At 41.3% G+C, this 17,592-nt stretch overlaps 1 protein-coding gene across 1 annotated transcript in view; it reads left to right on the forward strand.

The window, feature by feature from the left end:
* The window catches only part of RRAGD (Ras related GTP binding D), a 42,428-nt gene extending 30,586 nt beyond the window's left edge, over window positions 1-11,842 (forward strand). The window contains exons 6-7 of the mRNA XM_059177101.1: window positions 2,282-2,430; window positions 8,928-11,842. Of these exons, the coding sequence (XP_059033084.1) occupies window positions 2,282-2,430; window positions 8,928-9,079 (301 nt within the window). The 3' untranslated portion in view covers window positions 9,080-11,842. The remainder of the gene's footprint in view (window positions 1-2,281; window positions 2,431-8,927) is intronic.
* The last annotated feature ends 5,750 nt before the right edge of the window (window positions 11,843-17,592 follow it).

Genomic DNA, 17,592 nt, shown 5'->3' on the forward strand with positions numbered 1-17,592 from the left:
CAGCCGCTGAGGAAACAGGCTCGCTGCCAGTTCCTAGCTGCTCCGTGGAGACCAGCAGGGCCCGAGGCAGGTGTGCCTTGGTCAGTCTGCTCAGTCATCTGGGGAGTTTCTGGCTCTCGAGGCGCGCGCACGCAGGCTTTAAAATACTTTGTGGCTGTCTCGATTTTCACGGCTTTGTGAACACAGACCTGAGTAGTAGTAGCACAGAGTTGCAGCTGTAATCCATCACCGGTGTTTACTTGTAGTTTTTTGGGTCTTTCTGGTTTCTCCAATTTGTTTACTTCATTTTTTCTGAGTATGAATGCAGTCCGTGCTCATCGCAGAAAATACGTAAAAGCATAAAGAATAAAATTAAGGTAACCCATAATTTCATCACCTAGAGATAGCCAGTATATATATTTTATTGTGTTTTTTACTTTTATTTTTTGGAGATTTCATGTATTTATTTGAGGGAGAGTGGAGAGGTGCGGAGGGAGAAGCACGCTCCCCACTGAGCAGGGAGCCTGACCTGGGGCTTGATCCCAGGACCCTGGAATCATGACCTGAGCTGAAGGCAGATGCTTCACTCATTGAGCCACCCAGGTGCCCCTAATGTGTTTTATTCTTAATTTCTCTGTGTAATTTTTAGGATAATGTGATCTTTGTATATATAAATTTTATATGTATCCTGCTTTATGCATTTAACATTATCACCTAAGACTTTTCTTGTTATTAATTGCCATTAGTAAATTTTCTTCATTAGGTAAAAAATTCAAAAGTTTCAGTTTATTTTTCTCACAACATCACTTATTAGCAAGAGAAATTCAGCCTAGAAAAATAGCAGCTAAAAATAGTACAAAGGACATTAAGAATTCTGATAAAGCATCTTTAACATCTGAGATCCGATCTCTTACAGGTTTTTCTTTAACATTTTGGTAGGTCACAGTAAGTTGAATCCTTTTTCAAAAAACCTTCTTCCCCAGTTTACTTGTAAGTAGCCATGTATGTGCTGGTTTAAAATATTCTCAAAACTAATAACTTACATTTCCTTTGAAATACTCTACAATTCAGACTTTCATTTAATCTGGTTTGTCACCCTGTGCTCAATGCTATATATCTATTATTTAATTGTACTGAGAGACTTCGAGGTAATTGCTCTTAGTATACAGGTAAGGGAGTTGAGGCTCCAACATGTTACCTTGCTCTCCAATTCACATAATAAGTGAACTGGGGTTCAAACCCAAGTCATCTGTGTCTGCAGGCCACACCTTTTCTTAAAGAGATCAGTATATTGGGCGCCTGGGTGGCTCAGTGGGCTAAGCCGCTGCCTTCGGCTCAGGTCATGATCTCAGGGTCCTGGGATCGAGTCCCGCATCGGGCTCTCTGCTCGGCAGGGAGCCTGCTTCCTCCTCTCTCTCTCTCTCTGCCTGCCTCTCTGCCTACTTGTGATCTCTCTCTCTCTGTCAAATAAATAAATAAATAAAATCTTAAAAAAAAAAGAGATCAGTATATTTATTTACTGTTTTATTTTGAAAAAATTTCAAACCTGCAGAAAATGTGCACTGAGCTCCTGTATGATACCCTTCACTTGCATCTACCCCTTTTTACCAATTTGCCATATTTACTGTCTCTTTTTCTGATACATTTTGCGTTTTGTTTTTGCGGAACCATTTGAGAGTGAATCACAGACATCATGATTCTTTGATCCTAGCTGCTTGGGTGTCTGTCTCTTTTAAAAAAAAAGTCCTCTTACAGGACCACTGTTTACCAAATTAAGCATATTTAGCACAACTACAATATTGCACTAATACATTGTCTGTATCCAAATCTTACCAGTGGTCCCAATTCTGTCTTTGATCCCTGATCCAGGATCTAGGCCTGTGTTTTGCTGTCATGTCTCCTTAGGCTTCTGTAGTTGGGAAGCGTCATTCAGCTCTCCTCTGTCTTCATCAGACAATGCTTTTGACAGCCCGGTTACTCTGTCAGGAAAACTCAAGAAGCCCTTATGGGCTATGGAGGGGAGAAGATCTAACCTCCACCCCTCACCCGTGTTGCGAAGGTCCCTGGGGAGATGCCTCCCTGTCCAGCAGCCACTCTTTGTGTCCCTAAGAAGGGACTGTCCTACACCATGCACGTTCTTGTGATTGTGTGTTTCGAAGACTTCTGCCAAACGGCCCTGTAATTGTAACGACTTCTCGTTATGATTATTGCTCTGTGTAGTAAAGCTGGTCTCCGTCGCTGGGTTTCATTTTGTAGTTTCTTCCCAGTGGTCACATATGTTCTGGTTTCTGTCCCCATTTAGTCTCAAAGAAGATGGAGCAGGAACCCCCTATGACAAAGAATCAACGGCCATCATAAAGCTGAACAATACAACAGTTCTTTATTTAAAAGAGGTGACAAAGTTCCTGGCTCTTGTCTGCTTTGTCAGAGAGGAAAGCTTTGAAAGAAAAGGTAATTGTGTGTGTGTGTGTGTGTTTGTGTGTGTGTGTGGGGGGGAGGCTTTAAATGAAACCATTTCACTTCAGACTGATAACTGCTTCTACTGCTTGTGGATGGTGGGTGGTCGGCCGCATGTTTCCTGAAGCTTCCAGACTTGTGTCACAAGTCCCCTTGGTGTCCTTCCCCGCCCACCTCCCATCCCCCACCCCGGGCTGTCAGACTTTTGGGATCCAGGAGCCAGTCTGCCCTCTAGTGCTGCAGCTGCCATGAGGTAGAAGGGGCCCCAGGGACTCTGGCTATCCCTGGAGTGAAGCTGGTTGAAGCCTTGTTGACAGGCTGTAATGTCTCTTGCCACAGGGGCCCAGCAGCCTGTGGTGAGGGCCGCGGCCTCTCTCCTGGTCCACTCCTCTAGAAGGTCCTAGGGACGGTGGGACCGCTGGAGATCCCTGTGGAAAGGAGAGGGGACTTGTACAGCATTAAAGTGAGACCTATTCCACTTCTGTTCAGCCTTTATACATTCTTTAGTCCTCAAAACACAGGGCTGACATCATGATTCTGAGAAGGGAAGATGGGAATATACTTAACAAGGTCACCAATCAGTGAAACAAAAACAAAAGATATATAAATAAATGATAAATGTGACATAATACCATATAAATGTGTAATACATAAATATATATTATACATAAATATAAAACAGTTAAGTAAATAAATACAGAGAAAGTAAAACTAAAGCAACTGACCTCATAGAGATACTCATTTTCCCCCTACTGTTTAAACTGGGAATTTAAACTACTACTTAATTTTTTTTTTTTTAAGATTTTGTTTATTTATTTGACAGACAGAGCTCACTAGTAGGCAGTGAAGCCGAGAGGCGGGGGGCTGGGGGAAGCAGGCTCCCTGGTGAGCAGAGAACCCGATGTGGGGCTTGATCCCTGGACCCCGAGATCATGACCTGAGCCTAAGGCAGAGGCTTAACCCACTGAGCCACCCAGGCGCCCCTACTTTTTTTTTTTTAAAGTACTATTTAAATTTAAATTACATGCTAGGGATTTTTGCTAGCAACTAGGGCATGATTTACCAGTTTGGGGGGTAGAAAAATTCCCCAAAGCATGCCAACAGTAACATTTACTAAAATAGCTTTTCCCCCCTTTATAAGCATGCATGTTCTTTATAGAAATAACTTTGAAAATTTGGGGGAGTACAAAACAAAATAAAACCACTCCATTTTGCCGTCTAGAGCTAAATTCTGTTACATTTTTGAGATTTTCTTTCTCCTTTCCTCCCTCCCATCTTGCCTTCTTCTCTCATCCCTCTTTTCCTGCCAACAAGAGGGGGCCAAATGGTCTATTTTGTTTTTGTCAGATGTTTTACATCTGTTGTTTTCACTCATTTATATCTTGGAAATTTTTCCAAGTCCTTGAGCATGAAAACACAATTTAGATTTTTATTGTTTCTTTCTTATTACAAAAGCAGTAGATTCACTTAAAAATTTAGAAGTAACAGATAAGCAAAAAAGAAATAGCTAAGTTCTCACTCGGAAATCACTCTCAACATTTTCTTTACAACTTTTTGGACTTTTTCATCTGTGGCTATGTCGCTATCCATATGTGATGATAAGATAAATTCTACTTTGTAACCATTACTGAATTACAGTGAGGTAATTACAGACATCCTTCTAATTCACTAAGCCTTTTTTAACTGTATCATTTTAGTTTCTTTTATTGTTAAGAATTTATGTTGTTTCTAGATTTTAATGTTGTAAATAATCTGTGATGACCTTCTTTGCACTGAATATTTGTGTACATTTTGGTTATTTCCTCAGGAAAAAACTTCAGCAAGTGGAATTACTCAGATCCAAGGGCAGGGTAGGCATGTTTTGGTGGCTTCTAATACATATTATCAAAATATCCTTCCAAAAGATGTTATGGGTTTGTGCTACAAAGAGAATATGTGTGTCCGTTTTGCTGTATTCCTATCAATATTAGGTATTAGCACTAAAAAATTAATTATTAAAAACTAGTATCATTTGAATTTTTATTTCCTTGCTTCTTGGTGAAGTTGTATATTTTTCCTATATTTACTGACTGTTACCAACCAGTTTGCCTTTTGTGTTCTTGGCCTTCAAAATTTTTAATTAAGTGGCGCTAATCTTTTATTCCTTAGTTTCATCTTGCTGAAAGTAAGAACAGGTTAAATAGTAGGCTCGTGGAATTTTGACAGGACAATACCTTGTTTCATTCTCTCAATTATAGATGATTTTACCCAGACCCAGGAGCTGTTAAGTAAGCTTTTTTTCAAGTTTCTACTACCAGTGTGTGGAAGTCAGAGCTAAGATTCCTGGGCTTGTCCTTACATAGACTCAATTGTGTGTATTGTGTACAACCCATTATACATATATTTCCATGATTACAGATATTTCCAGAATTTATATTTGGTGATTAATATTTTACATTGATTTTGGAAGCTAAATAAAATACAATGCAAATAGTACAACTAGAGCCCCCAAACCATCTAGGGTAGTGGCAGCTCCTAAAATTTAGGGTATGTTAGTGTCAACCTGGAGAGCTTGTTTATTTTCAGCTGATTTTAGACTGAACAGAAACGTTGCAAAAATACTACATTGCTTACAGAGATTCCTCAATCCACTTTCCCCATCTTACATACTCCATTACTATAATAGTAATTAATAGTATTAATGAATTAATTAGTATTCATTAAGAAACTACAGACCTTATTCAGATTTCACCATTTTTCCAAAAATACCCTTTTTCTGTCCCAGGATCACAAATTGATTTGATCATGATTCCTCCTAGTCTTCTCCAGTCACTGATAGTTCTTTATCTTCCATGACCTTGACACTTTGGAAGAGTACTAATCAATCGTTTTGTAGAATGTCCCTCAGAAAGGATTTGTCTGCTGTTTCCACACAGTTGGAACAAGATTATGCACTTTGACTAGAATGTGTCCTTCTCGGTGCATCATATCAAGTGGTTCATGATGTTGATAAGTCTTATTACTACTGGTGGTGTTCACCTTGATTTAGTCAAGGTCATGTCTGTCAGGTTTTTCCTCTGTAAAGTTCCTGTCTTTCCCACTGTAGTTAATACATATTTTCAGGTTATGTAAATCCTCTTCCTCAAACTTTGGCCCACTAATTTTAACATCCATCTATGGTTGTGGAAATAAATTTAAGCAGGAGTTTATTATGTGGATCTTTGTAAGTTAGGTGGGATCATCTCTAAGGACTGACAGATTTGGTAGAATTAACTAGCTAGAAACCTAGGTATTTTAATATGACAACTAGGAAATGGCAGACAGATTTAACCCTATCGTGTTAAACTCCGTGTGCTCTTTAAAATGATTATCTCCATTTGCCTAGGATGGGAGGGCACCTTCCCTTGATAAGGGGAATGTCCCTGGCAAATGGAATGACTTGGTCACCCTGGGGATCAGGGAGTTGTCTTTAAAAAGAACTTACTGCTTATAAATGTGTAGAGTAGTTTGGTTTTGTTGCTTTACTTTTTCTTCTTTAAAGATTCTTATTTTTAAATAATCTCTGTAGCCAGACTGTGGCTCAAACTTCCAACCCCAAGATAAGGGTTGTGTGGTCTACCAATTGAGCCAGCCAGGTGGCCCTGGTTATGTGGGTTTTTTTTTTTTTTTTAAAGATTTTGTTTATTTATTTGAGAGAGAGCATGAGCGAGGAGAAGGTCAGAGGGAGAAGCAGACTCCCCGCGGAGCTGGGAGCCCGATGTGGGACTCGATCCCGTGACTCCAGGATCATGACCTGAGCCGAAGGCAGTCGTCCAACCAGCTGAGCCACCCAGACATCCCTGGTTATGTGGTTTTAATCTCAAGTGTTGTAGAGTCCTCTTGGTGCCAACAACCGGCACTGGTTGGTTAGCTTTGCCTCATGCTGGGTCTCCGTCTGGGTTTTCATTAATGATCTCTGTGACTACTTTTGCAGAAAGGAGAGGATCAAAAGCAGATGTGGTGTTTTCAGCCTTGGCTCCACATACACTCCACAGTCCTTGCTCCATAGGCACCTTAGGAAGGGAGGCAGTTAAAAAATACGGACCTCTGGGTCCTCCTCCAAACAATTAGAATAGAATTCCTGGGAGAGGGGCCTAGGGTTTGTTAAATATTTTAAAGTTCTCTGGATTTTTTTTTAAATATATATATTTTAAGATATTATTTAATATTGGACAGAGAGAGACACAGAGAGGGAACACAAACGGGAAGAGGGAAGCAGGCTTTCCACAGAGCAGGGAGCCCGATGCGGGGCTCAATCCCAGGACCCTGGGATCATGACCTGGGCTGAAGGCAGATGCTTAACGGACTGAGTCACCCAGGGGCCCTAATACTGTTACATTTTAAAGATTTTTATTTATTTGACAGGCAGAGATCACAAGTAGGCAGAGAGGCAGGCAGAAAGAGATGGGAAGCAGGTCCCCTGGCGAGCAGAGAGCCCGATCTGGGGCTCCATCTCAGGACCCTGAAACCATGACCTGAGTCGAAGGCAGAGGCTTTAACCCACTGAGCCACCCAGACACCCCAACATTTTAAATTGCGAAGATGAGTAAGTTAATATTTGTCAGGAACTGTCAACAGAAGACTTGTGCAAGTTGAATTTTCACTGAGCCAGTTTTAACTAAGCTTTCTTCCTAAGGCAGTTGGTTGCATGTAAAAGCAAAGAATCTCCTATCCCAGTTTCCACTAAATAAAATAATCTCTTTGTTTCTTGTTTATTTTCTTTTAATTACATTCTTTATTTGGAAGATGGTCCCAAGAAACAAAAATGAGGAAGTAGGAAAATGAGACAAGGTAGAAAAGCCACCCACCGTGGCGCCAATGAGCAGTTTTATGTTCACTCCCAGTACGAGAGAGCCTCTGAGAAGCTGTGTGGAACAAACGCAGTCACCCCAGTTGAGTATGGGAGACTGCAGCACTGACCCGCCTTCCTCCGTGCCCCTGTTTGAGGTGCCTTCAGAACGTTCGTTCCCATATCCCTCGTACCTGTCCTTGTGCAGTGGAGGAAGTTCTGTGAAAGCCTCTGGCAGAAAAGAGCTGCTTCTCTTTCTTTAAGATTTTATCTTGAAGTAATCTCTACATCCAGCGTGGGCCTTGAATTCACAACACTGAGATCAAGAGTCACGTGCTCTACTGACTAGGCCGGCCAGGTGCCCCTGGGCTTACTTAATTCTTACTAGTTCCCCCCCTGATTCCAGTAGTGTTGTCTGAGGAGATGACTTGGAGGTTTTCTTGCACTGTGGTCAGTGTCGCTTCAGAAGCAGCAGAGGGCGCCACTGAGAAGGTTTCCTGCTTCTGGAAGCTGAGCTGGTGTTCCCTCCAGTGCACTTGCCGTTGTTTGACTGCTTTGAAGAATTTCAGTCCTTGGCTGGAATCCCAGTTCTTTTTTATTTTGGTTGGGGCTTTGGAAACATTACTTCCGTGGATGGAAGCAGTTGTTGGGCTAGTTATTTTAATAAATGTAAAAATAGTACATCGAACCAACTGCTTTAGCCTAATTGGTATAAACATAATGTTGTTCTCAACACTTTTACAAATTAGTGTGCTGAAAAATGCACTCAAGACTTGGGATTAATCTTCTATTCCATTCTTGTACCAATGATTTCAGAAAGCACAAAATGATTCTCCCCTACTTCGTCTGCATTTGAAATTTACTTAGAGTTCAGAAACTGAGAGCGTTGTTGGTTGAACTTCGAGCTTGCTGTTGACCTGAGGTGACTGCCACAACTCTAAAATCAGGGACGGGGATCTTGCTTTCCCTAGGGCTCCTGACAGTGGCTTAAATGTAATAGGTATCAATAAATGTGGATCAGTAGAATGATGGGTACTGAAGCTTTGAGATCTTGGCCACACTTCGAGTCAGGGTCTGCCTCCAGTCAGAGTCAGTTGAATAATCCCTTTTGGGGAGACATAATAAATATTTCATGGAGGATATATCTTAATTGTAAGAAATCTTGAATTCTGATAGGTCAAAAAATACACTTCAGTTCTTCAATGTTGTAGGTCATAGACATCTTTGAAAATGTGGTCTGTACTCTGGAACCTTCCCTTAGGAAAACATGTACATTGACAGAAAATTGCCTGCGATTCCTCAAGCAGCTACAACTTCTAGGGAAATCTGTGGACGTTCTGTTAAGGCCGCACTTCTGCTTCCCCTTAGTTGCTTGTCCCGGCCATGGCAGACACGACAAGAGGAGATTCTTTCTTTGTTTCTTTCCTTTTTTTTTTTTTTTTTTTTTTTAAAGATTTTGTTTATTTATTTGTCAGAGAAAAAGAGAGAGTGAGCGAGCATACACACAGGGGAAATAGCAGGCAGAGGGAGAAGCAGGCTTCCCGTTGAGCAGGGAGCCCAATGCAGGACTCGATCCCAGGACCCCAAGATCAAGGCAGACACTTAACCAACTGAGCCACCCAGGTGCCCCATGAGGGGGTTATTTCTGTGCGACATGTCTAAAATATTTTGTTTTTTCCCCCAGGGCTTATTGACTATAATTTTCATTGCTTCCGGAAAGCCATCCATGAGGTCTTCGAGGTGAGGATGAAAATGGTGAAATCTCGAAAGGTTCAGAATCGGCTGCAGAAGAAAAAAGGAGCCACCCCCAATGGGACCCCTAACGTGCTGCTGTAGTGAGGCTTTGGGGGTATCTCTGCGAGTCAGACCTTGCAGTGAGGCTCCTGTGCTGTGTTGCACTAAAGGAAGAGGAAAAAGGAGATTGGGACACATGACGTATTTGTTGTTTAAAAAAAAAAAATCCCCTCAACCCTCTTGATCTTCTCTTTTTTAAATAAAGTGAGCACTTTGAAGCCGAAACTTGTATTTTAACAATGAAGTAAAATCTACTGTAATTTCATTACACAAATGTAAACTTTTATGGTCTGTAGTCAGAAATTCCTGTGTGAGGACTGCCAGGAACTGTATATATTTTGCTCTTTTTCATGTTTTTTTTTCTTTGAACTTTGATAAAACGACTTTTCTAAGCTTTTTTCTGTACTTGGTGTCAAGGACATGCATACTGTAGTGTTGTTCAGATCTCTATGGCTTTCAGAAATCAAAAAGCAATGAACTGGCAATGTTTTTTTGGTTTTGTTTTGTTTTTTTTATAAATTTGGGAATCTTTGCTACTAATTGTTGAGAAAAACCATTTTTCAGTGGAGCTGGAACAGATTGGGGCAGCAAGCTCCAGGAGCAATAAGAACTGTCTCCTGTTTATAACTGGTGTAAACAGGAGTTTTGTAGAATAATATTAGCACCAAACTTACCTAAAAATGTCACTAGCCGTGCCCGGACTTCCCTACTCAACAGTTTTTACAAAGCTCTTTACCTCAACACACATCTCTATAATCATTTTATACAGAGAGGTTGTTCCTTCTTGCTGCATTACTGTTCTTTAGAACCTTTGGGACCAGATTTCCAAAATGGTGCCAATCACTAGAGAGAAAGAGGAATGTTGCTGAATTTCAGGGTTTATGGAGGCTTTTCTGTAACTGCCACTGGGGCTGAAGTTACATCAGAGGTCACATGGTTTCCCAAATGTAGGTGATGGGTACTCAGAGATTTAAAAATGGATCTACAGTTTGTATGTTTGGCCCCCCTGTGAAGTGGGCCTATTGTGCAACATTTAAAATGTTTATTGAGGATCATGACTACAGGGAATGTCTCAGATCTCTACACAGAGCATAGCCCCGGTGAGCACGTTTTGTCACCCATTAGTCTCCTGCTCAACCATGACCGTGTGCCTTGGGGACTCTGCCCATTCCCACCTTAGGGTTGAACTAGAACTCAGCCAGCCAGCAGTACACTCTGCACAGCTGAAAAGCTATCCTGCAGACCTCTAATGATCAGTGAGACGAGGACAGCTGGAGGAGACATCACAGTTAGCTGTGTGTTTGTTTCTGTGAAATTCTCCCACTTATGTTTACTTTACACTTTCAGGATGTTAAGGGACTCCTAAATCTCCCCTCACCCCAAACCATTCCTAGTAGATAATTCTCTGTCCGTTAGGTAATTCTATATCTGTCCCAAGGGTCAGTGCCCTAAACCCGACTTGTGAGTATTGGAAAATAATGTTATATACTTATTTATTTTTAAGCAAAGACTCATAAGGAAGTCAAAGCTGGTCCTAGCAAAATGTACCAAGTTCCTAAAGTGACTTGCCCTTGAAACTATCCCGTCTCTATCTGGGGCTTCCTTCCATCCTCCCTCCTTCCCTCCCCAAGTCCTATTCCTTTGAGGCTGCTAACTGCAATGCAAGATGGTAGCTGATGGAAGTGTAAGGGTTGAGTCCTCCCAAGGGTCTGTGCATTTTGGAAGGAAATTTCTAAAAATCATTAAGGCGCCCAACTCCCTCATGATTCCTGCTCAGAAACCTGGATGGGTAGGAACCCAGGGTTCCAAAGGAGACTTTTCCTTAATTTCTAGACCTATATCCTGTTGGATCTTTGGATCTTTGCCAACAGGCTTGTTACATATGGGTTCTTCTGAATAAACTTAATGTTCTGATATTTTTTACACAATGTTTCTTTTTGATTAAGGAAATAAGGAATCACTTTTCTAATGTGACTTTATCCTCAAGGTAGAGACACTTGCCTACCTGGTAAATTACACATTACTTAGGTATATATTATTGTAACCAGGAGGAGCTTCCATTTTTAAGCTGGGTAGATGATGACTTTTTGTTAAAATGTGCCTTAAAAGTCTATAACTTCAGGAGCAAATGACTCTTCGGGGGAAAAGCAAAAACAATCGTATGGCATAGGACCCAAGTTCACGGTAGTAAGTGCACTCTTTGATTGATCACACACTAATACGTAGATTACTGCCTCAAACCTGTAAGCATGGCAATGACCTCTTAGTTAAAGACAGATGTAGGAGTTATGTCTAAGTGTTCAGCTTTTTAAGTCTGTGCTATTGGAATGACAAAATCTATTCCTTCTACATTTTATTTTTGATATGGAACATAGCTTACTGTAATGTGTATGGCCCTGTTTAGGTCTCAGATGTATAAATACCAAGTCCAAATACATGGCTACAGTGACTTCTCTGGAACATGTTTGCTCATTTTCAAAGGTGGAGAACTTGACCTACAGGTTTTTAGGGCAATCAGAGGTGAGAGGTGAGACTGTGAATTACCCTCTTGGGTTATTTTTAGTGATATAAATAAGTGTGTATGACCAGGGTAGAGTGTTTTTAAAGGAATAAAAAAAAAACCTGGTTGGCATTCATGGATAGTGTTATTTTGTGAGCATAATATATTTTGGGCCCTTAAATATAAAATGACTGGAAACACAGCAATATTGTTACTATACGGGTTATATGCTAACTCTGAGACGTACTCCAGAAAAATGGCTGAACTGTCTTGATTATTAAAGTATGGTATGCATTTAACTTCTATAGACTGTTTGTAATTTTTAATCAAGCATAGTGTTATGCTTTAAGCAGGACATCATTCATAATTATTGCTAAAACATTGCTTTCAAGAATGTTAATGCCAATTTAAAAGCACGTGTCATGCTCATGATTTGGTAAGGCTCTCATTTTATTTCAGACATATTCATAACTAAGCATACTGGGAGCAGAATATTCTCTTTGGTAAAGGGGCCCGTCCTGTTTCTGAGATTGTTAACCATCTATGAATATCATTGCTTCACTGGCCCTGTTGGGTCCCTTTAGTAAAATGTTTATCCTGATAGACCAGCTTTCATCTTGTGGAAATGAAGATAAATCACTCTATTTGCACTTTTATATTTATTTTATTTTTAAATCCTCCCTTCTATCTCTCCATAGTTTTCATGGGAACATGGCTGTTTGGAATATAGAACTGTTGGTTTGTTGTTGTTGTTTTTTTTTTTTCAGTAAACTTCGGACACTAATTCTTGCTGCTCTTGTCCTAATCCCTAACCGTCTGGAAATTCTTTTTTTTTTGTTTGACAGAGATCACAAGTAGGCAGAGAGGCAGGCAGAAAGAGAGAGGAGGAAGCAGGCTCCCCGCTGAGCAGAAAGCCCGATGTGGGTCTCAATCCCAGGACCCTGGGATCATGACTGGAGCCGAAGGCAGAGGCTTTAACCCACTGAGCCACCCAGGCGCCCCCTGTCTGGAGATTCTTTTCAAACAGGCTACCTTATCGATTCTGACTTGCATCATAGGGTTCCACTCTTACTGACTTCTACGGATCCCTAAGAGTTCCCGGAGAAAACCAGCTTTAGATATTATATCTTATATACAAAACTCTGTTTCTGATTGGAAAACCTGATCTAAAATAATATTTCTCTACCACTTTTAATCAGTATTGATGTTGAGTTTAGGAGGAAAAAAATGTCTTTGACAGAATTACTTCCTGGTAATATGCAATGATTGAATGCACATAATATTTCAGGTTCTCAAATGCTTTTACAGAAGTTATCTTCATAACCCCGAGAGGTGGGTACTATCATCACTCCTAGAGATCCGGCAACTGAGTGTAGAGAGTTGAAATAACGTGGTCAGGATCACATAACTAATAAGATACAAGGCTGGGAGTCTGGTTGGAGAATTCACCCTCTCAATACTGTTTTGAGCAACTGTACCACATGTCCCTTTAAAATGCCCTGCCTTTACAAATATGAAGATGGGAACTTGAAGTTTAGGATTTACTGCCACCTGGGGCTATGAAGGCTAAAATGCAGGGAAATTTTAAAAAGAAATACCTTTTCTCACAGGAGAATGAGTAAAAGCAGCCTTCTAGAGGTACTTCACTCAAGATTAAGCGGCCTTCTTCCCAGTCCAACACGGAAAATAATATTAAGAGAGTATTTAAATATCAGAAGAGATTTCAAATACCTTTTCCAGACATTTGGTTTTCTGAGAAGCAAAAGTATATCAAATTCTGAGAAAATCAAGAGAGAATAATAAGCCTTTGATCTTAGCTGCATTCAACCTTTTACTTCAGTATGTGCAACCATATGTATAGAAAACAAAATTACAGAAAACAAAACATTGGATTAAAATTCAAAAAGATACATTTCGGGACGCCTGGGTGGCTCAGTTGGTTAAGCAGCTGCCTTCGGCTCAGGTCATGATCCCAGTATCCTGGGATCGAGTCCCACATTGGGCTCCTTGCTCGGCGGGGTGCCTGCTTGTCCCTCTGCCTCTGCCTACCATTCTGTCTGCCTGTGCTCGCGCTCTCTCTCTCCCTCTCTAACAAATAAATAAATCTTTTTTAAAAAACAGAAAATATTTTTTTAAAAAAGAAAAAAGATACATTTCAACCCCAACATTTTCTTGAGCTGCAGACCTACCTTTAAAATTGCCAGTAGCGTATTTTTGCTGGAATCTTCCATAAGAGGACCCTCCAATCGAATATGCCCTACATTAAACTCACTTCCTTCTTGCTAAACCTTCTCCTCCTTTTATGGTGGTGTGACTATGCTCCCTGCAGTCCCTGCCAGAAACGTGGGCCTCCTTGACTCTCCCTTCCTGCTCGTTCATCCAATCAACCACCCAGTTCCTTCAGCTCAGTTTTAGAAACCTCTATTCATTCTTTTTTTTTTTTTTTTCTTTATTTATCTGACAGAGATCACAAGTAGGCAGAGAGGCAGGCAGAGAGAGAGGAGGAAGCAGGCTCCCTGCTGAGCAGAGAGCCCGATGTGGGGCTCGATCCCAGGACCCTGGGATCATGACCTGAGCCGAAGGCAGAGGCTTTAACCCACTGAGCCACCCAGGTGCCCCTAGAAACCTCTATTCATTCTATTCTCTCCATCTCTTTTGCCACTATCCTGGTTTAGGGCACCATCTCCTCTTGTCTGGATCTTAACAGCCTCTCAACTAACATCTCTCCACCTCATCCATCCCCATTCATTCCATTCTCCACACAAGACTCAGAGTGACCTTCCTAAACCCCCACCATGCTGACCACATCAGTCTCTTGCTTAACACGGATCATGGCTCTCCATTACAGATCTCAAACTCCACAAGAACGTTTGCAATAACCTGCCTCTCTAGTTCTTACCTCCCTCCCCAGCCATGGCTCATCTTCCCTCAACAGAGGTGAACCAGCATGACTGTATGGTGTGTGGTAAACCAGAGGAACCATGAGTCTTGATTCCTTTCTTTTTGGTCATTTTCTGAGGGAAATGATCATTTTTTTTCTTCATCAGTGATTGATAGGACAGCTATTATGTATGAGATATTGTGCTTAATAAAAAGGCAGATTTTAGAGATGCAAGGATTTTAGTAATGAAAATAAAGCACTTTATAGAAGTGTAGGAGTTAACCCTTCATGGAATCCATTATAAATTCTTTGTTGTTGTGAGCTGCAATAAATACAATCCACACTGCAAACTATCACATACTTACACCTATAAATAATACCTTTTTTTTAAAAAAGGATTTTATTTACTTATTTGACAGAGAAATCACAAGTAGGCAGAGTGGCAGGCAAGGTTGGGGTGGGCAGGCTTCCTGCTGAGCAGAGGGCCCAATTCGGGGCTCGATCCCAGGACCCTGAGATCATGACCTTAGCCGAAGGCAGAGGTTTAACCCATTGAGCTACCCAGAGCCCCTAAATATTACTTTTTTAAAGAGTTTATTTTTTAATTTTTTTTATTATTTTAAAAGATTTTATTTTTAAGTAACCTCTGCATCCAGCGTGGGGTATGAATTCATAACCCCAAGATCAAGAGTCACACGCTCCACCAACTGAACCAGAGCCAGCACCCCTTATAAATATTACTTTTATTTTTATTTCTTTTACGTGAGCTCTGTGCCCAATGTGGGGCTTGAACTCATGACCCTGAGACCAAGAGTCACATGTGCCACTGACTGGCCCAGCCCAGTGCCCCACAAATATTACTTAAAAACAAAACAAAACTCACAAAGTAGTATCCTTCCTACATACAATGTGTTCTAGTATTTTTTTTTTCTTTATTTCTTTTTTAAAAAAGATTTCACAATCCACTAGTGGGTCATGACCTGTAATTTATGAGGCATTGCTGGAATAAATGAAGCCATTAGCCAGATCAGAGCTACCTGAAGATTTTTTTAGCCTAAAATATTTTCCTTCCCTCTCTGTTAATTTTATTTATTTGTTTATAAATCACCATTAGTTTTTCTTTTTCTTTTTTTAAACAAATTTTTAAAAAAGATTTTATTTATTTGAGAGAGAGAGAGAGTGACAGAGAGCATGAGAGGGGAGAAGGTCAGAGGGAGAAGCAGACTCTCCGGGGAGCTGGGAGCTGGATGTGGGACTTGATCCTGGGACTCTGGGATCATGACGTGAGCCAAAGGCAGTTGCTTAACCAACTGAGCCACCCAGGCGTCCCTAGCTTCTCTTTTTTAAAAGATTTATTTATTTTAGAGAGAGAGAATGTGTGCGCACATGTTTGAGGGGGAACGGACAGAGGAAGAGGGAGTAGAGAACCTCAGGCAGATTCCCCCTGAGCACAGAGAGTCTTTTGTGGGGCTCAACCTCATGACCCTGAGATCAGGATCTGAGCCAAAATCAAGAGTCAGACCCCTGACCAACTGAGCCACCCAGGCACCCCTCCCTATATGTTCATTTTTAAAAAATTTATTTATTTATTTATTTATTTATTTATTTATTTAAGAGAGAGATTGTGAGGGAGAGAGAGAGAAAGTATGGGGAGGGGCAGTGGGAGAGAATCTCAAGCAGAGATTGTGATACCTCCCCATTGAGCACAGAGCCTGATGTGGGGCTACCTGAGTTCATGACCTGAGCCAAAATCGCAAGCAGATGGCACAACTCACTGAGCCACCCAGGTACCTCTCCCTCTCTGTTAATTGTACAGTCTTAACAAACACAGGGAACATTCTGAGAAGGTTCTTGAATTTCTCTTTCACTTGTCAGGGTTTTCTGCTGTGTTCATCAGAGCACTTTTAATTTCCATTGCCATTCCTTGGAGGTGTTTGTTGGTGGGTTGTTGGGGATCCATCCTGGCAGGATCTTCTTTTACTATAGACTCTGTCCTTGACTATAATAAATAATTAACTTTATTTTTTAAAAGATTTTATTTATTTAGTGAGAGGGCATGCACATATGTGGGGTGGGTAGGGGCAGAGGGGGAAGGAGAGAGGGCATCTCAAGCAGACTTTGTGCTGAGCACAGAGCCCCACATGGGGCTCGATCTCACAACCCCGCAATCATGACCTGTGCCAAAATCAAGAGGCTGACACTTAACTGACTGAGCCACTCAGGCGCCCCAGTAATTAACTTTACTGGGAGTCTAGGGACTCATGAATTTATATCTAACTTTTATGGGTCCTTTGTTCATTCACACAACATTAGTCTTAACCAGTATCAAGAATCCACAAGTTTTGACTTTTTTGTGTTGTTTTGACACTCCCAAGAAGCAAGTGGACAAGGCCCTTCCCCCTGAAAGGGAGTTGATTAAGCCACTACACTCAGTGTGTGTGGAGGAGAGCATTAACCAGCTGCCTGAGGTCTTGACCACCGTGCTTCCTCAATCTGTACTAAAAAGCTTCTGGGGCAAGGAGTCCCAAAACTGCGTAAAAAAACTAAGGCCTGGGGTGCCTGGGTGGCTCAGTCATTTAAGCATCTGCCTTTGGCTCAGGCCATGATCTCCGGGTCCTGGGATTGAGCCCCATGTCAGGCTCCCAGAGCAGCAGGGAATCTGCTTCTCCCTCTCCCTCTGCTCTTCCCTCCTGGTCCTGCTCTCTTTCTCTCTCAAATAAATAAATAAAATCTTTAAAAAAATAATAACAACAATAACAAAAATCAACCAAGACCCTCCCCTTGAATGCCCAACTACAGTAGAGCAACTAAGACCTATTTCTTCCATGCTAATGCAGGCCACTCCAAGATGGGCCATTCTGGTGTGATGACTGAGCTTAAGGCAATGGAAACCCTGTGGGCTCAAGAGAAACTTCTGCCCCTCCCTTAACCACACAGAAGAATCCAAATTGGGGGTATGTCCCAGAATAAGGATTATTAGCAGAGATAAATTTTATCTGAGTGACCTATCTGTATGGTAGGGCAAACATCTAATTACCAAATATGTGCTTTATTTCTTACTGCCCTGGGCAGCACATTCCTTTCCTCTGAAGTCGCAGATCCCTACCCCCTCTCCTTAGTTCAGGATCACATCTAGACCTCATTTTGCCTGTCTTTGGAGTTTCCATGTATGGA

The sequence above is a fragment of the Mustela lutreola genome, chromosome 6, assembly GCF_030435805.1.
Source record: "Mustela lutreola isolate mMusLut2 chromosome 6, mMusLut2.pri, whole genome shotgun sequence".
In the NCBI taxonomy this organism is placed as follows: Eukaryota; Metazoa; Chordata; class Mammalia; order Carnivora; family Mustelidae; genus Mustela; species Mustela lutreola.